Source organism: Talpa occidentalis, unplaced genomic scaffold, assembly GCF_014898055.3.
Source record: "Talpa occidentalis isolate TD23 unplaced genomic scaffold, MPIMG_talOcc4v2.1 talOcc4.2, whole genome shotgun sequence".
NCBI classification, from domain to species: Eukaryota; Metazoa; Chordata; class Mammalia; order Eulipotyphla; family Talpidae; genus Talpa; species Talpa occidentalis.
Genome location: NW_023602073.1, coordinates 127,413,285 through 127,436,627, shown reverse-complemented (window position 1 = coordinate 127,436,627; position 23,343 = coordinate 127,413,285). Strand labels below are relative to the sequence as shown.

At 38.7% G+C, this 23,343-nt stretch overlaps 1 protein-coding gene across 4 annotated transcripts in view; it reads right to left on the bottom strand.

Annotated features, from left to right (window-relative positions):
- The window catches only part of ENPP3 (ectonucleotide pyrophosphatase/phosphodiesterase 3), a 78,032-nt gene extending 62,149 nt beyond the window's left edge, over positions 1-15,883 (bottom strand). The window contains exons 1-5 of one of the 4 annotated variants that reach the window (XM_054697844.1): positions 15,783-15,883; positions 15,291-15,375; positions 12,280-12,484; positions 9,344-9,419; positions 996-1,118 (exon numbers count right to left, since the gene is read on the bottom strand). In XM_054697844.1, coding sequence (XP_054553819.1) covers positions 996-1,118; positions 9,344-9,419; positions 12,280-12,357 — 277 coding nt within the window. In that variant the 5' untranslated portion in view covers positions 12,358-12,484; positions 15,291-15,375; positions 15,783-15,883. Of the gene's footprint in view, positions 1-995; positions 1,119-9,343; positions 9,420-12,279; positions 12,516-15,290; positions 15,617-15,782 lie in introns of those variants that run through there. The other 3 variants (XM_037520406.2, XM_037520408.2, XM_037520407.2) reach the window with 3 other exon arrangements.
- Between the last annotated feature and the right edge of the window lie 7,460 nt (positions 15,884-23,343).

Here is a 23,343-nt window from a genome sequence, read left to right as displayed (position 1 = left end):
TTCTTTCTTTATTTGTTTGTTTTTGTTTATACATGCACTGGGTACAGTCAGAAGCGCGGGAGGGTGAGAGAATTCACCAGAGCCAGAGCGGGAAGCAGAGCAGGCAGAGGGACTGAAGTACACTGCTGAGGGGAGCAGCGGGCAGCAGGAGAGGTCTGCGCGCCATGCGGGACCCTCCTCTGGTGGCCGGGAAGCAGCCGGGGATCGAACCGGCGCCGCAGAGGCCGCGGGCAGCTTCGCAACCCAGCGCTCAACCGCTGCGCCACCGGGGAGGCCCTGGACTGTTACATTTCAAGTTCAAGTAAGTAAGGTGTGAACTCTGCATTTAGTACAGTAAGGGAGAAATAATAGGTTCTATATTTAAGGTGTTACTGGTTGAGCAGCTCCCCTGCCTCCACTGTGACTGCGCGGGTGCCTCTCTTTTTCTTTCTCCTTTTCCTAGTAAACCTGTCCTTTTAAAATGTAAAATAATAACAATAATGATAATAATGTTTTATTGGTTGAATTGTTTCTCCCAAAAAATGCTGAAGTCCTAACACCCACCATCTGTGAATCTTATTTGAAAATGGATCTATGTAGATAATGAAGTTGAAATGATGTCACTTAGATGAGTTCTGATCCAATGTACCTAGTATACTCACTCGAAGGAAAATTTGGGCACAAAGGAGATGTAAGGAAAACATCACGTGAAGATGTGGCACAGCTGGAGTTATATTTCCCAAGCCAAAGAACACCAAAACTTATGAGCAGCCTACCAGAAGCTAGGACAGAGGCATGGATCATCCCTTACAGCCTTCAGAAGGAATCCACTCTACCAAAATTTAGATCTCGGACTCTTAGCTTCCAAACTTGTGAGACAATGAGTTTCTGTTATTTGCGTACTTTGTCATGGCAACCCTAGCAAACTGACACACAGCTTATCTGGGAGAGTATTTGAACATGCATTCATGATAGCACAACCAACATGTTCCCAAAGGCATTCTCAGAATACATACTTGATTCCACACAGGTGTCTTCAAAATCCCAGCAACAGTCACCTCGTCCTTTACATCCCATATCACACCGGCAGTTCTCCAGTCCTCTATATGATGAATCAAAGCATTTTTTCCTGCAGCTGCCTGTAGAATAAAGGAAATAAGAGAACTAATGCTTGGAAATCATTCAATATCTCACAGTTAGACAGTGGACGCACATAGAAGTACTTAGCATGGACTAGGACAGACAAATAGAACATTTTTATGATGCTGTATGATCCATGAGTGAAATGTGATAAAGGGTACCAATATGAATAAGGTATACATAGGAGCATGAGGAGGCACATGGGATTTAAAGGAACAAGGTGTAGATGACCCCATTGAGTCATAGGAAGAGATCAGGACTTTTTTTAAAATGAATAAAGTTATGGAAGGCAAATGCGGACAGGTCATAGCTAAGGAGCAGCATTCAAAGGTGAAGGTGGATTGGTGAGAAGAAAGGTATTTATACCATACCAAGAAGCTTAAGTCTAACATTTGGCAATAAAAAGTCACTAGAATAAGCAGAGGACAAATAATCAGATCTGTGTTTTAGAAGCTCATTCTGGAAAACAGGTAGAGGTAAGCAAGGGAGATGGAAACTCTTGAACCAAGTAGTTGATTTTAATTCAAACCACAAATGATAAGAGGGCAGGCAAGTAGCAGCATACACTGGCAGATATAAACAGGGCTAAAGGAAATTAAAAGTGGAAGTAGTAGGAGAATGATTTTATATAAAGAATGAAAAAGTGGAATGAATCACAGATGACTTTCACTAAGTAAGCCAGGTTTCCAGGAGAAGGTAAGTTGAGTTTTTGGATAACCAAGTAAATATACATTTGATGGGGAGTCTGAAGCTCAGGAGAGAAAACTAAACACACTCATTTGGGGGTCACCAGCATTTTAGTGGTAATAAACAATAGGAAGGCTGTGGTGCTGATTGTGCAAGCATTATGTACTCATCTTAATCGAATTCTCCTTGCTATGTGTTCCCTTGGAATATCATCCGTAATGCCCTGTACTACTGCCTTCATCTTTGTATTCTAAAGGATTTCATCTATGTATTTTGGAAATAAGGAATGCATACACTATGCTTAGGAAAATTCAACTACGTGTACCTTGTCTCCTCTTTAAAACCATTGCATAGTTTTTAATTATTTTCTTTATTCCACAAATATTTATTTTAGCATCACAATGTGTCAGGCACCATGTAGAACACTGGGGACAAAATGGTAAATAATGTAGATGTGGTTGTGGAGACATTATATTAAGAAATATTTCTTTTTTTTTTTTTTTTTTAAAGATTTGTTTAATTTAATTAATTTATTTATTTATACAAGCACTGGGTACAGTCAGAAGCACGGGAGGGTGAGAGAATTCACCAGAGCCAGAATGGGGAGCAGAGCAGGAAGAAGGACCGAAGTACACTGCTGAGGGGAGCAGCGGGCGGCAGGAGAGGTCTGCGCGCCATGTGGGACCCTCCTCCCGTGGCCGGGGAGCAGCCGGGGATCGAACCGGCGCCGCAGAGGCCGTGGGCAGCTTCGCAACCCAGCGCTCAACCGCTGCGCCACCGGGGAGGCCCAAGAAATATTTCTTAAAGTGGCAACTACACTAGTTTATTGTGAATACTGTATGGTACTAGAACAATTGGTTAATCTTATGGAGAAAGGAGGGTTCTTTTGATATCTTGTATATTGCTTAACATACAGGTGGTTAAGGGCAGTATTTTAGGATACTCATTTTTAAAGATTTTATTTATTTATTTATTTATTTATACAAGCATTGGGTACAGTCAGAAGCGTGGGAGGGTGAGAGGATTCACCAGAGCCAGAGTGGGGAGCAGAACAGACAGACTGACAAAATGCACTGCTGAGGGGAGCAGCGGGCACGGCAGGAGAGGTCTGCGTGCCATGTGGGACCCTCGCGGGTGGCCAGGGATTGAACTGGCGCTGCAGAGTCTGTGGGCAGCTTCGCAGCCCAGCGCTCAACCGCTGCACCACCAGGGAGGCCCTGGATACTCATTTTTAAAATAGACTAAAAAGATTAAAGAAGATGAGTACTGACAGAAAAGTACTGACAGATCCCAAAGTGAGAGATCTCCCTGATTCACCGTACTATATCTTGGCCCCAAAGGCCATAAAATGAAAGACTCAAAAAGCTTAAAAATGTGAATTTTAAAAAAAGAAAGAGGAAGGAAGGGATGGAAGGAGGAAAAACAAATGCATAAAACACAAATATAACACTGCTATTATATGCACACACCATCATGTATACATATATATATGGAAAATCCCAAACAGAATTTATAATAACGTGATAATCTTGGATGCTTCTGAGGAAGCAAATGTGGTGGCTACAGGACAGTAATGGAAGGAAAGCTTTATATAACAGATTATATGAACTAAACTAGTAAGAATTTGAAAAGCAGATGTTTTCTTTAAAATGTTTATACACAATATTATGGGCTTTTCTTTTTAAAGAGTCCTTATCTTTTAGAATAAACATACTGAAGTATTTATGGAAATGAAGTGATGTCAGGCATTTGCATCAAACTAATTTAGAGAAGAGGTAGTGGACAAGGATAGAAATAGAATTGTTCAGGAATTGATAAGAGTTGAACAGTAGATATACAGGCATTTATTAAATTAATCTTTCCATTTTTTTATTTGTTTTCCATTCATTTTTTAAGTGCTCTATACTTAGCTCTTAGTAACTGTGTTTTAAAAATCTACGTAAAAGAAACAAAGATCTGTGCCCAGTAATGCTCTCTACAGGACCCAATTTTATAACTGCAAAAATATTTTTAAGAGTTAAACAATTTAAATGTACATTAAAATATGGGGTTTATAAATTATTAAGTTTACATAAAATAGAGTCATAAGCATTTCCAGATGCATGAAGAATGTTTGAAAACACTGTGCATGGTTTTAACAACTTTGAAAAATGCTTATGTTATCATTTGGAAAAAAATAGCAAGCTAAAAAATAGCATACGGTTTTTTCATTAAACATGGCCAGCTGGTCATGTTCCTCAAAAAATAAGTCACAGAATAAGGGAAAAAAACAGATTTGAAAAAGACAAGCAACCTAAACCAAAGAACAGAGAATGGATGCAGAATAAAAATATGAAAGATAGAATAAACAGAATGGAGGAAGCAAAACCTATGTACCTAAGAGGAGAAAGTCCTAGGAGAGAAAAAAGCCAAGTGATTATTCCCTGGACCCCGGAGAGGTCCCAGATAAAAGTCACCCAGTGCCATTAGGTGAAGTTAGTGGGAACATACACAGAGGCTAAGCAGAGTGAAATGGTTGAAAGTCTGGATATGAAACCGTGAGTACCCACCTTCCTTCCTTTCAAAATTAGAGGTTTATAATCTGAAAGAATTTAAGGGTGGCATTCATCATAGAGAGAGCAGACATACTGTTCTGATGAGAAAAGATAAACAAAGTTTACTCTTAAATATAAACAGATGGTTGCCAGACATTTGAGGATAGCAGGATAGCATACAATATGAAAGATAAATTTAAAAAAAAAGAAGAAAAAAAAAAAAAGAAGAAAAACTTGGTTGAAAAAAAAAACAAAGTGGGGAGCAGAAGAGTTAAACTCATGTGCATGGGCACAACTAATAACTGAGATCCTCAGAAAGGACAAAATAATGCATCCATTAAATTAGAAAGAAATAATTTAAAAAATTAAAGAATAACATTTAGAGCACTTGGAAATGAAAATATGAAGTCGGTAATGATAATTCAAAAGAGGGTGTGGTAGGCAGAATTTTGGCTCCCAAGAAGATTCTGTCTCAGTCCAGGAAAATATTAACAGACTGCCTTATTTGGCAAAGGATTCTGTTGACATACATAATTAACATGACTACTTAGTTGACTTTAGCAGAGGGAGATAGGACCCAAAAGAGAAAGAAAAAAATAGAGGTTATTGAAGAAATTATACTATAAAATTTCCCAGAACTGAAGATCATAAATTACTATATTAAGATAACCCACTACATTTCCCATGGCAAACTTTATGCTAACAAATAAACAGAGGTAAAAAGATCTTAAACATCCCCAGAGAGAGATCACTGAGAAATCAATGAAAGATCACAAGTCATGGCATCAAATTTCTTAAAAACAACACTGGATGCTAGAAGACAGAAAAGTGATATCTTTCCATTTTTAGAGAAAGATTATTTTCATTTTAGAATTTAATATCTAGCAAACTATCCAGCATTAAGTTATGATGATAAAGATATCTTTAGATGAGTAAGAAATCAAATTGTATTTCTCATGAAGAATGAGAAATTCTATCTTAGGAATTTAATAAAGGTTGTTCTTTAGCAAAATGAAGAAGTAAAACAAGAGACTGAAAGAATATAAGATCCAGCACAATGGAAATGCTGTGGAAACACCAACTATACACCAAGCCAACCAAGAGTGGAACCAACACAGGTAGGAGTAGCAAGACAGAGTTACAATAAAAGGTATCATCCTATATCCAATTTTGAACTGTCAAAAATGAAAGCCAGATAATGCCAAGGTTGGTAGGGATGCATGGGAAAAGCAGGGTAGGCTGAGGCAGCCATTCTAGAAGGCAACCTGGGACCCTTCCCCCAAGTTAAAACATAAACCCTAAGATTCAGGAATTCCACTCCTGGGCAAATGACAAACAAATCTTACACAGGTATCTAGGGGAACCTGCAGAATTTATGTGGTGTTTAAGGAACTAAAGTCAACCTTGGTAACTTGCAATGGGAGAGGGTAAATGGTATGTTGAGTACATGCCAAAAAGTACTACATAGTAGACAGAAGCATAGGAATAGATGCACACAAAGCAATGCATACAAGGATCTTAGAAACCATGCAGTTAAAAAGAAAGAAAAAATTTCTCTATGTGTATATATATATATATATATGCATATACACAAATATTCATATATAAATACACATATATTTTTGTAAAAATTTTACATAAAAGACCTTCATATTTTGGCAATCACTCTCCTTCTTTGCAACATTTTCCTCACTTGCCTTATCAGGACACAACAATCACCTGACTTTCCTCCCCACATTCCTGACCACTCATTCCAAGTCTTCATTTTTTTCCTCCTTCATTTCCCTCGTCCTTTTACATTGGTGTACCCTAATTACATTGCTTTAAATCCCACATGTGATGTTGATAACCACCACATGGTGTGTCTACCCCTCTAAAGTAAGCCACCACAGGTCTTCCCCTCTAAAGTAAGCCTCGCATATACAACTACCTTAACTTTTCCCTGGAAGATCTAGTAGAAAATCTCAAATTTAACATATCCCCAAATAGCTCCTGATTATTGTCCCTAAACCTTCTACAGTCTTCCTCAACTCGATTATAGAAATTCCTTATTCTCAGAAGTTCATGCCAAAAATTCTTGAGATCATTCCTGAGTCTTCTCTTTATCACTCCATATCCAATCTGTCAATTGTGTGTATCTATTATATCCAAAGACTCCTGAATACAAATACTACTCACCAGTTACAAAACTACCACTCTAGTTTAAGACATAAGGCTTACTGGTAATGCAATTATTTCCTAATTGGTCTCGCTACTACTGATTTCATTCTGTCAATTATTTACAACACAGCAGCCTGTATGATTGTGCTGAAAGCAAACTATAGCATGGTATTCCTCTGCTGAAAAGTTCCAATCACTTCCTATCACACTCAGAACAAAAGCCAAAGGCCATATTTTGACCTCCCAATCTGGCTGTGATCTGGCTTCTCTCTGGTTGATCTCACTTTATGACTACCCTCCCCTAGTCCTCTTAGTTCTACTGACTTTCTTGTTATTCTTTAAATGGAACATAACAGACAAGTTTCTTCCTAGGTTTGCACTTGGGATTTCCTCACGCTTGGACTATTCTTCCCCAAAGTATCAGTTTCGCCCTTATATCCTTCAACTCTACTCAAAAATTATTTCACACACATACACCCTACCCCACCTTACCCAAGATTTCATATTCCCCTTTGCAGTTTTATTTATTCCTCCACATATTTGTTACAGATACATCTCCATGACAAGGCAGCAGCATATTCTTACCCCCACTTACAAGCTACCTTGGGTTTACAATCTGTTTGTCATAAACTGGACTTCCTGAGGGATGTGTTACTGGTTACTAGGGGCAGAGCTGAATGACTAGGTGGATCTATATAACACAGAAGGAAGGAAAGCCAGCTCTTTTGCTTCTGTAGCTCTGACTTGAGTCCCTGTAGTCCTGGGAGAGGAAACTCATGGAAGGAGACACGCAAAGATGCTTGGAAAAGATATTGGAAAATTCACATGGTTGAGAGACATGTGGGGAGGCTGTTCCCAGCCCCTTGGCAGAGGCAATGGCAATCATTACCTTGACTTCACATTGGGCTATGTGGTACATTTTGAATTTTGGATTGTTCCTTCTGTCCCAGTTCTCTGGGATTTTCCAAACCCCTTTCTTGTGGGTCTTTGCCAGAAGGTACCTTAGATTGGTGGCACAAGTTTTCATGCCTCAGCAGCCCTGCTTTGGATGGAGTCTATCTGACTGGGCATTTGCCATGAAGGATTGGGAAATTTTTGCATTTCTATTAGGCATATCCTTCTCTTTCCCTCTCTCTCCCCCATCACTTCTATTAAATATCTATAATGCTAAGGAGTACACTTCCTTTGGTTTTGTGTATAGATCACTTTTAGAGCATGGGATCTTTAACCATTGGGATCCCTGGGCACCCCTCAGTTGGATGCCTATATGTACAAATATATGTGTTTATGTATAGGCTTATATATGTGGCCTGTTTATATTTTTATTATCTATCTTCCATGCCAGAATGTGAACTCTATATAGAGTTTTTGTCTATTTTCTTCACTGCTAACAAGGAAGTATTCCTAGTAATTAGAACAGTATCTAGAATGTAGTCAGTATTCAATTGTTGACAGTAAGTAAAATGCGTGTACATAAAGCAGTAAATTTGTTAAGAACACATAGAAGCTCAAACTTTAAAACTCCAAAAACATATTATCTACAGAAAGTGGCTTAGCTAGAGCAGAGAATAATGAAAATTGTTCAGGGTTGGGGACTAGGCAACAGTTGAGATGGAAGAAGGGATGAATATGTTAAGGATATAGGCAAACAGGGACTAGAGTTAAATGTTCATGCCCTGGATGGGTGGGGTAAGGGAGAGATACCAAATGAGAGCTGATGGACTGATATGAAAGGATGAGATTAAGGAACAGCAGCTCTGGGAAGCCAGCCAGTTAGTGGACTATGGAAAGGGAGTAAAAGAGCTGAATAATCAGAGCTTTTATTCAGAGATTAGTACACACATTATCACAACTAATTTAGGTGATTTGTGGGATAAAGTAACTAAGAAATGATTTGTACACTATTCTAATATACTACCTGTATACACTGACATCAGCATAATATCATCAAAATGGCCCACCAACATTTTAGATCTAGGACTGGCACTGTTCAGAAATACAACAGTTAAGTGACCAAGAAAAGAGTAATTTTCCAGCTAATGTCCACCTTTTCAATGTTCCCACGTTACACAAGGGGTTCTCAGTGTTGATTCATTCTTAAGCGAAAACATAATTAGAATATTGTCAGTTAACCTCACTAAGAGTTTCCCTAATGAAGAGGCAATAAGACTTTCCCCACCAAAGTCAGAAGTTAATCAGTCAAATTAAAAAGGGGGGATCAATTATCACACTTCCCCTTAGTAAAATACCAAAAAAATACATACCAAGGTTATAAAAAAAGTGTTTTTTATGTAATCACTTGTAAATGGTTTATTTACTATTCATACAGATTAGATACACATAAGAGATACAAGGTGTTTTTGTATTAGGAGGCCAGTATCTCTTAGTATCAAAGGGATGCTTTTATTCTATACAACATTTCAAAAATGTGGCACTGCTTACCCAAGAAAGAGTTAGATTTCAGAACTAGAGCAATACTAATGTGATATCAGGGTACAGGAGTGGTGACAGGTGGCAGGGAATAGAAGAACAAAGATTTAAGCCAAGTTTTTCATTAAATCTCAGTGATTAGACTCTGGGTCCCAGTGCCAAAGTCCTCTGCTGAAAACGCAAATGAGAAAGGAAATAACTGGAATCATATGTATCTCAAAGGAGCAAAGGGGTGAGAGCAAAGAGTAAAGTCTAGAAATGTTACTGAATAATGCACACTACAGGCATGGGCCCCCATAAGTGGGGTGTGGAAGAGAAGCCCAGTTGGAGAGAGCTCCTTGTAATAGAGAGAGCACACGTTTTAAAAGGTCAAGGTCAGAAGAAAGTTTCATAGAAAACACTGAGGGACATACCTTGCTCTTGAGGTTTCCTGAGTCCAAGCCCCAGGCCTAATCCAAGTGTCACAATCACCAACAGAGCAAGAAGAACCTATTTAAAAAGGGAAATGTGACCTTGGGAATTTTTTGTAGGAATATGCAAAGATACACATAACTACCCTCCCTCCATGAAACCCTAATTACAGTGATACCAGACCCCACAATGATAGAAATGTGTAATTCTAATGCCTATAAATAAAAAAGGCTTGGGAAGAATTTTAAATGCCATTTATTATAGATCTTCAAATTAAAATACATTAGGCCCCGTGAGTTTAACCCCAAATTCAGTTAAGATGAGAATAAAATCTTGGGAACCATTTGCCATTGCTCTTTTCTTTCTTAACTAGACACAAATTTGGAGACTATTTAAAAAAGTATTCCAAAACTGAAATCATTAACTACCACATTTTTAGAAAGAAGTATTTCTCCCCTACTTTTTCCATCAGAAGATAATAAGAATAGTTAACATAAATAAAAATATAGTATCCAAATAATTTACTGGCAAGTGATCTGTTCTGATTACAGCCCAAATAAATGAGTTTAAGGTAACTTAGAAGCTCTGTGACTAAAGACTGAGTGTGCGTGTCAAACATTATCACTACTGCTGACAAAGTTCTTACCTGTAGTAAACTTTATGCTAACACTAGAATTAAACTGTGATATATTTAAAGAGAATTCTTCCTGCTCACCTCTTTGCCCTTCCACCAAGTCCAATGATAAAGGTGTTAGAAGACAGGGCTTTAATAATGTATATTGTCATGAAGAAAGAATTGGAGCAGATTACACAAATTACTTAGGAAAGCACTTTACAAATCCAATAACTTGGTATAGTCAAAAAGCAATCACTTTCATAAAGGAAATAAAAAAATCAAAATGAGCTTAATGAAGAACTACATAAACTACAACCTTTTCTTTTCATTCTGAAAATCAATTGTAAAATTAAAATATCTAACTTAAATATCTAACTTATATTAAAATATCTAACAAAAGAAGTGTGCACAGGCAATTAAAAACATACTAACACATGAGGAAAATAGCTCCTCATATGAAGTTTCAAATTTAGTTCAAGGGTTGGCAACTTACCAGCAGGTATTCATTCCTTAGAAAGTGAACTTAACTTTATTAAATAACATCATTAGCTCTTAGTCCCTTTTTGTGGTGACCAAGACTGGGATTACTACAAAGTTAAAAAACATGGGGAAAGTCTCGTATGGTAAATCTTTTGTATCAGAGATTTGCAAATTGGTATACTGGTCCTTTTGCCATTCAAACTTGTGAGAAAAATAAACATTTGTTGTCTTTAGGATGCTTTAAGACTGTAATATCAATTCTTAGCATTTGTTCTTCATGACTTTGTATTCGTTCCATATATTTATAGCTTGTTCTTTGCCTTAGGAGAAGAAGATTCATATGATCATTTACTCCAAATTTATAATTCTGAATAAACTTCTTGGTACTGAGGTGTATATATATATCTTAAACATTTTTATACTATGTACAAAATAGAGAGGGGAGAATTTTGGATTCCAAAATCATCAAGAACCCAATATTTGGCTTTAGCTTGGTGCATAACGAGTGCTAGTAAACAGCAGATCACTTTTGCATTTTAAAATAAAATTTGGAAACATTAGGATACCTTTGTTAAAACATTGAGCTTCTTTATTATATGCACTAATAAAACACAAACAAAATATAAAGGAAAGAAATGAAGCACAAATTTTACTCCCAAGGTTACAGTTCCTGAATTGGTTAGATAGGATAATAAATGGCATAAGAGCTAAAAGAAGGCTCCAAAGTTTCCAGAATAAATAAAATAGCTAAAGGATTTATTTGTTATACTCTTCGAACTCAACATTTATACACACAGTTTTATTTATATCTCAATGTGGAGAGACAGAGAAAATGGTGGTGATGTTACTTAAGGTGGAAATTAAAGAGAAAACTGCAGCAGGATATATGTGAGAGATTATGTGGTCAATTTTGGCTTGAGGTGCTAGGTAAGGAGCCAGCAAGCAGATAAATATTTGAAATGATGAGACAGAAACTCAGCAAGAGGTCAGAGCTACTAGTTTACTTGGTTGGGAAGATGACATTAAAAATCATGAGAGATTGCAAGATTGACTACAGAAAGGACCTTGAGGTAGAGTTTGGAGAAACATTTGTATGTGATATGCATTAGGAAGATAAATCAGCCAAGAATGTAGATAAGGGGAACTTATCAATGCCATCATGAAAGCAAGGGGAGAGAGCAATTCAAAATGAGAAAATACTCAACTTATATCTATGAAGACTGTAGAAGAGCAGGAAAGTAGAACTGACTTTTAAGAGGTGATTCAGTGCAGTCAGAACAAATCTAGAGAGAAAGCAGTGGTTGGGTAAGAAAACCAACAAACTGGATAGAGTTCCCTTTCAAAGGCTGATGGCAGAGGGGAAAGAGCAACAAGATCAAGGGAAGCTATTTTTTCAGAAGAGGGAAAATCTAACCATAAAAAAGAACAAAAAAGAGAAAGTAAACAGAAGAGACTGTGAGAATAAAGTAAAATAAAATAAAATCAGAAGTTTAACAGAATAGAAGAGACTGATTTTAATTTTTCACTTTCTGGTCTCACAACATTCATGCAATAAAAAGGTGGCTTTTAAGGTAATCATAATCTTGCTAAAATCAATGCTGCAAAGTGTCTTGCCACAGGATCCTGACATTTTAGATTGATCAAATATTCATTTGTTACTCAAATTTCTTGACAGTAAAAAACTATGATTAAAAACACTAACTGCATTAGAGTCAGAAGGTATAAAAGAGTAAATTGACTAAAATGTTACATTTAAATAGCGACACAAACAAATGCAAATGAAGTAAAATATTTAAACTTGGTCACAAAGTTAGAAAGACTGAAATGAAGAATGGTACTTACAATAGAAATTATTTTATATTTCTTAACAGTGTTCTTTCTGAAAGCTTCTTCTGTTGATGAAGTCAGCATAGGATCCATTGTTGTGTTAGCTGCATAAACCTGTTTTACCAAACGATAGCAGTACTCCTTCCTTTTTCTAGTCCAGCAAAGAGAAACTACCAGCTAGATCGCTGTGACTGAATTTTAAATGTGGGAAGATTACAGCCTTTTAGTGATTGGACGGTTTTGAGAGAGAAGAAAAAAATAATGACAATAGTGCCAAGAGATAAAGTCCATTTTCAGTTCATTATAGATTACTCTTCTTGTTTTCCTTATAGTTTACACTAAATACTAATCAAAATATTTGTAACAGGAGTATTTTAAAAATCAAATTTTATTACAATCTTATCATTTATTTTCTTTAAAAATAACCCAAAACAACAGGCTTCCTTATGGAAATTCCAGGGAGTTTCACAGTGCTATAAACTTCATGTTACAGTTTAAAAGCAAAACATGGACTTTAGCCATGCAGGAATTTTGCAACTCTGTTGGATCTATAAAAACTACTTAATTCTGTGATAAATATATCCTTCATTGCAGTGTTTACAATTTGATGTGCTGCTATACACATTATCTCATGTCAAACCTAGCAAAATCCCTTACAAGCACTTTACCCCTACAGTATAAATAAGTGAAGTAAAGTTCTGATTATTTCAATTATGTAACTTTCTTGACCCAAATCACATATTTATAGATGCCAGATAATAGAACATGAACGCAAGTCTTTTGATTTCTCAAATCCAAGGCAATATTCACAAATCAGTTAAATTTGCTCTTTTCTTATTTCTATAGATTAAGGAATCTTCGTACAGGTTTTTCACGCTGAGAAGGGGCAGACAGGTACATGATAAAAGATGTTAATTAACAGTGTGGCCAAGGGGCCTCCCTGCTGGTGTTAGAGGGCAGCAGGACTTGAGACAAAGATTACACTGCGAGTCCTGCAGACCTAGTGTGCTTATGGTGACCAAAGCAAGGAAAGTTACTTTGGGCTGATCAACCACAGGTGTAACTTGGAAACTACATTGGGTGCCAAACTGTTATAGGGCAGCCCCGATATAAAATGGGTGGCCTGACTGTGGGTCCTCACCCGCACTTCAAAGGGACTTAATACTCTGCTGCAGGCACACACAAAAGGTTAATAAAAGATTTATTCACAAGGGAAGGGGAAATGAGGAAATGTACAACTCAGGGAGAAGAGTGGCAGATAAAGTCTTAAATGTGTCCTACCCGATCCGCCGATCTGGAATCCCAAATGGCACTCTGAGAGCTGGCCGCAAGCGAGGGACCCCAAGGCCCACCTGTCTGTTTTTTATACCAAACCTGCCTGCTTAACTCCACCCTCAGGTCCCAGCAACCTTCCCTTTGGTGGTGATGGGATTTGTCTATTCCAATGTCTTGATGGCTTTGGTTTGGAGTGGGGGTGGAGTCCACAAAGCCTGTTTGGAATTAGCTCAAGACATCCTTTCCCCCTAACAGTGGCACAAGGGGTTAAGCACCTCACTATGAAGCAATCAGCAGCCTCTGCAGCATGAGTTCAAGCCCTGGCTGGCCAGGGAGCTACCCACATGGCTCAGCAGACCTCTCCTGACTCTCCCGCTGCTCCCCTCAACAGTGTGTACTTCGGTCAATCTGCCTGTTCTGTTCCCCACTCTGTCTCTGGTGAATCCTCTCACTCCCTGCATCTCTGGCCTGTACCCCAGCTCCAATATGCATAAATAAATAAAAATCTTTAAAAAAAAACAACAACAACAAAACAGTGTGGCCATAAAGTTATATTTAAGTCCAGCTGAAAATGCTGATTTTAAGCTTCTAATTTAAATGACAGTAAGCCACTAATTCGCAAATCGTGAATCCATGAAATATTAACTTCCTCGATCTAATAAAGCTTGAGAACTCTCTTCTAATACAAAGATTGCAAAAATCCTATGGACTATGGTACACTCCTTGCAAAACACTAAACTATTCCTATCCTGAAAGCAGTGAAAAGAAATAGGAAAGGAATCTATCTTAATAAACAGTGACTCATATGTTTAGAATATAGTGATAATCATGTCTAAATCCCTTTTTCTGTTATTGGAGTCCACTCCCTTAAAGAAACATCTGGTGGTATGAAAGCCACATTTTCTTCTATGGCTTTGAAGGATTGTGCTATTCCTTGCTATCACTCTGTCAGTCTAGTATACCCCCATTTCACTGGTTCCATCTACGAGTCTGACCACCAGAAGCATGGACATTAGATAATGAACAGAATTAGTTTTAGAACCAGAAGTTGCTGCACATATGTTCCAGGATCCTGCAGACTTCTTACTCTGTACCACAAAAGACTACCAAGTCTTAGCAAATCAGAAATGATAAAAACTTCTTTGATGAACTTTGGTGAGTGGTTGTCAGCACTGGATAAAATTGGAAAACCCCAAAATAGTTTTTTCTTTTCATTTTAATATTTTTAATTCCAAAGCCCAGGCTGCAGAATTGTAATTCAGTTGAATTACAATCTCCTAATATTTCACCTGAGGTAACAGTATTTTTTATTTTTTTTATATTTAAGGAGCAGGTTTATTTAAAAAAGGGATAGGACAGTAAAAGACACTTGTATAGACACAAGCAGGCAGGAAGAGCTGCCCCGAAAGGAAAAGGTTTGCTGAGAGAGGCCTGCATGGTTGCAGGTGGGCGGCCTTAAGGAGAGCTGCCTCTACTGAGGGAGGTCAGTGAAGAGAAGTCCCAGCATGGTACAGGTCATGGGCACGCAGGAAGGCTGCTGCCCTGCAGAGGAAAGAGTTGGTGGAAAGAAGCACCTACATAGTCACAGGTGGGCAGACAGAGTACTGCCAACAGTATTTTTTAAATATCCCTCCAAGCAATTTCCCTTAAGAATTAAATTTACTTTTAGTTAAATTCAGAATTCTCTTCCTCATTCACCGGGATTCTAACAAAATTTACATATTTTATAGATAAAGGGCTTGATCACACACCTTGGCTAGTGTTATCTCAAAAGTGAGATTCCATCCTGGTCTTCAGACTCCCATTTCAGGGTGTTTTCATTGCTCTGGTACCATACTGTATATAAAAATGGAATATCAGGGCCTCCCTGGTGGCGCAGGCGGTTGAGTGCAGCGCTGTGAAGCTGTCCACAGTTGTCTGCCGCCTCTGCAGTGCGGGTTAGATCCCAGGCACGAGGTTCCTCTCCTGTCTCGACCGCTGCTCCACTCAACAGTGTATTTCATCAGTCTGCCTGTTCTGTTCCCCACTCTGTCTCTGGTGAATCCTCTCACCCTCCCGCACCTCTGGCCTGTACCCCAGTTCTTGTATAAATAAATAAATCTTAAAAAAAGAAAAAAAAGGGCCTCCCCGGTGGTGCAGCGGTTTAGCGCTGGGTTGTGAAGCTGCCCGCAGCCTCTGCAGTGCCGGTTCAATCCCCGGCTGCTCCCCGGCCACCGGAGGAGGGTCCCATATGGCGCACAGACCTCTCCTGCCGCCTGCTGCTCCCCTCAGCAGTGTACTTCGGTCCTTCTGCCTGTTCTGCTCCCCGCTCTGGCTCTGGTGAATCCTCTCACCTTCCCGTGCTTCTGACTTTAAAAAAAAAAAAAGAAAGATCAAGTCTGTAACAAAATTTCTTTCTAAATTAGGAGATTTCATAGGGGATCAAGAAAAAATAACAACAACAACAACAACAACAAAAACCCAGAACAAAACAAAACAAAAATAAACTGACAACTAGGCTATAGTTCCCAGTTAGACAACACTATTCTTGGATATTGCTTTTGTTGTAGAGCAACCCTGATACAAAACTGGGTGCCTGACTGTGGGTCCTCACCCGTGCGCTTAAAAGGACTTATCAATGCTCTACTGCAGGCACACGTGAAAGGTTAATAAAAGGTTTATTTACAAGGGAAGGGGAAATGAGGAAATGTACAGCTCAGGGAGAAAAGTGGGAGACAAAGTTTTAAATGAGTCCTACCCGATCTGCCGATCAGGAATCCCAAAATGGCACTTTGAGAGGTGGCCGCCAGCCAGGAACCGTGAAGCATCGCTCGCCTCCCAAGGCCCACATGTTTGGTTTTTATATCCAACCTGGCTGCCCAACTCCACCCTCAGGTCCCAGCCACCCTCCCTTTGGTGGTGATGGGATTTGTCTTTCCCAATGTCTTGATGGCTTTGGTCTGGAGTGGGGGTGGGGTCCACAAAGCCTGTATGAGATTAGCTCAGGACATCATTTCCCCCTAACAATTTGACTCATCTCTGACCTCTGACCTCTCCTCCTAATTTGGAATTCTAGGATATAATCGATGCACTTGGTTTCTGACCATCTTGATTTTTAATTTCTTTTCTTGATAATCCTGTAATAATTCATGTATCTTAACTCCCTAGTGATTTTGGTATTCCAGCTGCACTTTTAGGCTCTGTTTCCTGGTATTCTCCAAGGTGTCACTTCATTCTATTCCAGCTTATGTACCAGGGTTCCACTGACTCTGGTTCTATATTTTTAATATGTGGCTTTCTACCCCCCACACTGCCAGAACTTTCTCTTCTCTTCTACCAGCCACTCTGTTTTCCACCTTCTCTCAACATTAATAACACAGAAAAAAATAATCTAATAAGGGAGTCAGGTGTTGTTGATAAAGTCTTATGTCTGTCATTTACAAGCTTTTGACATTGAAGTCTACATTTGAAAGGTGATCTCAGATTATCTTTAAATGACAACATTTGGGGTATTGTAATGGAGAAAGATCTTAGTTTTTTTAATTCCTGAGGAGAGTGAAGCTCAAATAATCTAGCTGGTGCACAGACAGGCAGGCATAGTGGAGATGGTCCAGTCTCTAGTTAGGTTTTCTACTATAGCAGTTTTCCTAAATGAACACTAAATCCCAACCTCTTCTGAGTCTAAGAAACATTCTTAACAGTTCACCTGGCCATTAGATACAGAATAAACCCACATCTTGGGCCTCCCCTGGTGGCTCAGCGGTTGAGCTCTGGGTTGCGATGCTGCGGGCAGCCTCTGCAGCACCAGTTCGATCCCCGGCCACCAGCAAGGATCCCACACACACAAAAAAAGAATAAACCCACACCTTCCATGCAGCTTAGTCTTTGGAACAGACTAATCACATCATCTAGATTAAAACCTACACTTTCTAAGTTACTTGAACCTTGGAAGTATAGCTCGATATTCTTTTCCCCTTCAACCTTAGAACAAACTGCACATTTTGGGTTCAGAAAGCCTCACTCTGCCTATTCTAATGCTTAATGGTCTAGAACACCTGTGCTATTTGTGCTACTGGTATGTCCCCCACCAACTATTTCTTACATTCCACAAAGGCCCCTGTGTTCACAGAATTCTAGCAACTTTTCTAAAGTCACAGGAAACCCAACCATCCTGGGAAAACCCTGGAGTCTTCCCAACATCAATCTCCTTATGTCATGAACTTGTGTTAAGTTTCATAAACCTGCCCTTCCTGGTTCTAGCACTAGAGCTTGGGAGGTAGATAAGTCAGACTGGAAGGTTCCAGAGAAACTAGACACAGTGGGGAATAGTGGAGGGCGGACTAAAGGTGAGTCAGATACTAAGCTCAGGTTCAGCAACAGGAAGTCATCCATCAAGACAGGGAGACCTCAAATAATAGTGCAGAAATAGGTGGGCAGGTGGCCAACATCAGGAGGAAAAGGCAGAAAAAATCTACAGCAAGATTGACAAGCAAGACAAACTAGGAAGATGCTAATCCTTAGCAAGTATTAACCAGTATTGGAGCTGAGTCTAGGACCAGTCATCAATGGTCCCCAATTGGTGCTAGCAATGCGAAATCAGGGCCAAGAGGCAACAGTATACATGCAGAGACAATGCAAAAATCTCAGCCTGGAATACTGGACCCAAGTTCTTATGACTAAAATATGTTGTATTACTAGACATCCAAACTATAACTATAATAAGGCAGAATCAGTGCTAGTGGAGAGGAATCAGTATTTTGCATATCTATGTATGCAAAAGATGAAATGCAACCTCATTACAAATCAGCAGATTAATACGTATTATCAGTCTGGAGGTAGAGAACAGTAATTTTGAACCTCAGTTAAACAAAATATTTCCTAACCCCAGAAGAAAAAGAGTTCCATTTTTCTCATTAATATTATCCTCCCCAATACCCTATTACTATATTTTTAATTGAATCAATAAAATTTGTATAACTTTGTTTCCTATTATGTAAGTACACATACCTTGATTTTGTGTACAGGCCAACATAAAATCATTGGTTTTGCCTCTTGGCCCACAAAACTTAAGATATCTATTTTCTGGTTTTTTACAGTATTACAGAACCCTGACTGACACTTATATGCTTCTAAGTTGCAAAGGTTGGCATCAATCTACTCAGTCAGAAAAAAGAACCAAAACTATTATCTCTAAATGATTCAGAAAATAAGAAAGCTGATTTAATGTCTCCTGTGGCATTACAATTATTTTCTACCTAATACTCAACATTTCATAGGTTATCTCTGTCCTGAAGGACTGCTTCTCATACTTTGCATAGAAATCTGCCCTACCAGTGTTAGAATTCTCCCTGGTTCATTTCAAAACTCAGATTAATTTTTATTTCTAAAATTTTTCAAAGCATTAGTGGGCTCTTGTTTTTTAGTTTTCTCAAACGGGCCTTGTTCATGACTAAAATTTCCAGAAGAGACCTCCTAAAACCAGAGTGCCACCTTAACAGCTGAGTTCCCCAAGCCTTGGAGAGCTGTTCTGCAAGTTTTCACCTCTGAAGGTACAGGCCCTGTGTTAGCTCTACTTCTCTGAAACCTGGAAGGAATTCATTTATTTCCCCAAAACCTGGAATCCCATATCAATTCCATGAGGGCAGGGACTAGGTTAGTTTGGGCTTGCTTCTAGTTCTATTATCTAACACAATGACCAGGAAGACATTCAATGAACACTTTCTGAATAAATTATTGAATGGATTTAGAAATAATATCGGTGGTCTAAGTTCAACTTCTAAATGTCTAGTGAACCAAATTGTTATTAATTATGACCACCTCACTAGGTACAACTCTGTATGTGATCCAAATCTTTCTCAATATCTAGCATTTCAGAAATAGCTATTACCTGAAAGGAAGCCTTGTCCATAAACCAAAGAGGCTTTATTGAATCCAGAAATAATTAACAGTACCACCAAGCCTCAGGTTTAATGCCAAGTATGTTCATTGTTAGCAGGCAGAATTACTATGGGGATTACATTATTACACAATTATTTCAAGTGCAGGAATGTTCAATTTCTGTATCTACTATAGAGACTTCAATCTGGTAGAAGAAACAGACATGTCTAACTATAACATAGGTAGTTGAGGAAGTACCATAGAAATAAAGAAGGAACTAATAAACTTTTCTAAGGGGACTCGGAACGGTACTTACGTTAGTTTGCTAAGACTGCCATAAACACAGTACCCCAGAACTGGTGACTTAAATAACAGAAATGTATATTCTCATAATTCTGGAGACTAGAGATCAAGGTACTGGCAGAATAGCTTTCTTCTAAGGCCTCTGTGATTGACTCGCAGGTGGCCACCTTCTCCTTTGTCTTTGCAGAGTCTTCTCCATGTGTGTACTTCTGTGGTGTCTCTGTCTGTGTCCCGACCTTTTCATTTAAAAGAACACCAGTCATATTGGGTTAGGGCTCACTCTAATGACCTCATGTTGAATTAATTGCCTCTTTAAGGGTCTATTTCCAAATAAAGTCATTTTCTGAGGTACTAGGAACATGAATTTTGAAGGAAAAAAAATCAGCCCATAATAGTTCCTTAAGAGATAACATTGCTGATAAGACGTAGCTCAAGCACTATTGCTGAAGTACTCCCATCACCCATACTAGTTGTGCTTACGACAGTCTTTACCAATGGTTCATGCACTTGCATGGATAGGCTTTAAGGGAAGGACTGTGAGCCACTTGAAATTATGCATACTTTATTTGTGTGTGTGTGTGTGTGCGTGTGTATACATGCATATATGTATGTATTCATTTTATATAGTTTATATCAGAGTTTCCAAGGCAAAAAGCTAAATCATCTAAGAAACAATGTGTTTAAGAATACAGCATGACCTGAATAGCATATCTACATAAAATAACATCTATTTACCTGAATATTATCATGAGAGATGAGACAAATCCAAACTGATGGACTTTCTGTAAAACATCTGGCCTGGAATCTTCATACATGTCACTATTAAGAAAAATGGGATCAGGGCCTCCCCAGTGGCGCAGCGGTTGAGCGCTGGGTTGTGAAGCTGCCTGCAGCCTCTGCAGCGCCGGTTCGATCCCTGGTTGCTCTCTGACCACTGGAGGAGGGTCCCACATGGCATGCAGATCTCCCCTGCCACCCGCTGCTCCCCTCAGCAGTGTACTTCCGTCCTTCTGCCTGTTCTGCTCCCCTCTCTGGCTCTGGTGAATTCTCTCACCCTCCCGCGCTTCTGACTGTACCCAGTGCTGTATAAATAAAGAAATAAATGTTTAAAAAAAAAAAAAAAGAAAAATGGGATCAGAAAAGAAAATGGGATTAGAGAAAGGATTAGGGAACTGTCCCCATTATAGGAGACTACAGAAACTGAATTGCTGCCGACCTGCGCAGTGGCAGATTAGCAAGGCTGACCCAGGGATGAGAGACTGAGCTAGGCGGTCAAGGATTCGGCGCAGAAATGACAGACACACTTCAAGAGTGAAGATCTGAATGTAATGTGCTGTAAATCATCTTACACTTTTATACCTTTTTAAAACAATGGATGATTTCATACAAGTTATTTTTCTCAGCATGAGAAGTTTAGTCATACAAAAGACATTTACTTTATTATTCAGGTACATGTGATCAATGTTCCATGGCATGGAACGCTAAACAATCGCAAGGTTCCGATTACAGGAATCTATTTCTGCACAATTCTTGTTGATTACACAAAACAGCATTTCTTAAGTTAGTTTTTCTTGTTTCTTTCCCAATACCACTAATAATCAGAAAGTATTAATATTAAACTACTGTTATATTTTACATTTAGTGATCACAAACAATATTGTTTCTACGTAAGTATTTAATTTTTGTGGTTTTGACTCATGTGAGAAGCATTATTCCGAAACTACTTTTACCACACCCTATTTTCTTCATCATGCATTTCCTGAAACTGATTTTACACATATATAGAAAAAGTAAAGTAGGTAAGAAAAGAGTATAATTATAGACTGGTTGCTATGATACTTCTTGTGCAGGAACAATGACCAGCTGGTTAATAGTTAAACCAATTTGTTGGTGACTCCATCAGGCTTGCTTGTAGGCGATGTTCTGCAGCAGCCATGTTCTCAGCCAAAAGAAGGGGTTTTTTACTGCGGGCTTAATGCCTGGATTAGGTTTACAGGCCTTTAGCCATTTGTCTAATTTGAACGCCACAGATTATTAATATGAAGCCACTCGGGGACTGCGCCTGTCTTAGGTCGTCAGGAGTCGCAGACATACGGCTGGCCAGTACCTTCTTTAGTCTTGCCCCCGATCTTACCCGTCATTGACTGTCCAGTCCAGCGCACAGGGGAAGGGGGTCTTATTCACTCGGATGACTATGTGTCTGAGTGAAAGCCTCCCTTTTTGCAGTAAGCTCACTGGCGTTCAGCGGCAGAGGCTGCCGCACTGAATGACCAATTGCAATGCAAAATCCTCGTTGTACCATGAATGGAAGAAAAAACAAGATCATTGAAGACTGTTTTTGGAACTAAAATGTGGATATGGATGTATTTTAAATAATGGTAAAGTATTTATGTTAAATTTTCTGAGTATTGTAATTGGACCTTGGTTATGAAAGCCAGGTCCTACATACCTGACTTTCAGAAGGCACATGACTAATTATTTAGGGGTGAAGTTAGGATACCTGTGAATATCTCTTAAATCATTCACACAAATTATAGGAAATTGATAGAGAAGCACAGAATGAGGAGAGCAAGAGACAGCAGAAATAGCAAATGTAAAAATGTTTAAAAATGTAAAAATACTTTAAAATAATGTCATGTGGGGGTTGTAAAATTCTTGTAATTTTTCTTTAAAAGTGTTCAAAATAAGGGCCTCCCCAGTGGCGCAGCGGTTGAGCGCTGGGTTGCGAAGCTGCCCGCAGCCTCTGCGATGCCGGTTCGATCCCCGGCTGCTCCCCGGCCACCCGAGGAGGGTCCCACATGGCGCGCAGACCTCTCCTGCCACCTGCTGCTCCCCTCAGCAGTGTACTTCTTCAGACTCCCTGCTCTGCTCTCCCCTCTGGCTCTGGTGAATTCTCTCACCCTCCCGCGCTTCTGACTGTGCCCAGTGCTTGTATAAATAATAAATAAATTAAAAAAAAGTGTTCAAAATAAAATATATAAATAAAATAACGATATATATAAACGTTTTCAAAAAAACATTAATAGGAAAATATTAATGTACCCCTATGTTCATAGCAGTATTATTTGCAATAGTCAAATCATGGAATCACCCTAAATGCCCATCACCAGACAAGTGGATAAATAATTGTGGAATATATACTCAATGGAATACAACACAGCTGTTAAAGAGATGAAATAGTGCCTTTTGGAACAAAATGGATGAATCTTGAGGAGATTATATTAGGTGAAATAAGTAGGAAAGTAAAAGGCAATTACTGAATGGTCTCACTCATTTGTGTAATATAAATAACCAAAGAAAACAAAGTGGCAAAATTATAAGAATAATTCTTAGACTCTATGAAAAATACACTGTTTACCAGAGGAGATGGGAGAGAGAGGAAGAGGTAGGGGAGGGACAGGGTGATAACCCTGGAGAGTTGATAGAGGGTAAACCATGCACACATATAAAGGGGTGAAGTTGTACTCCCCAAATAATATAATTTTGTGAACAAGCAGCAAATCAGTAAACCTTAAAAAAAACATAAAAACAAATCACATTAAGAAACCATGCATCACCCACAAGGAAATTTTAAAAACTAATAATTATATATTTATGCAAAATAAACAATTTTACTTTTTTCCTTAAAAAAATAGTCCTTCTGGG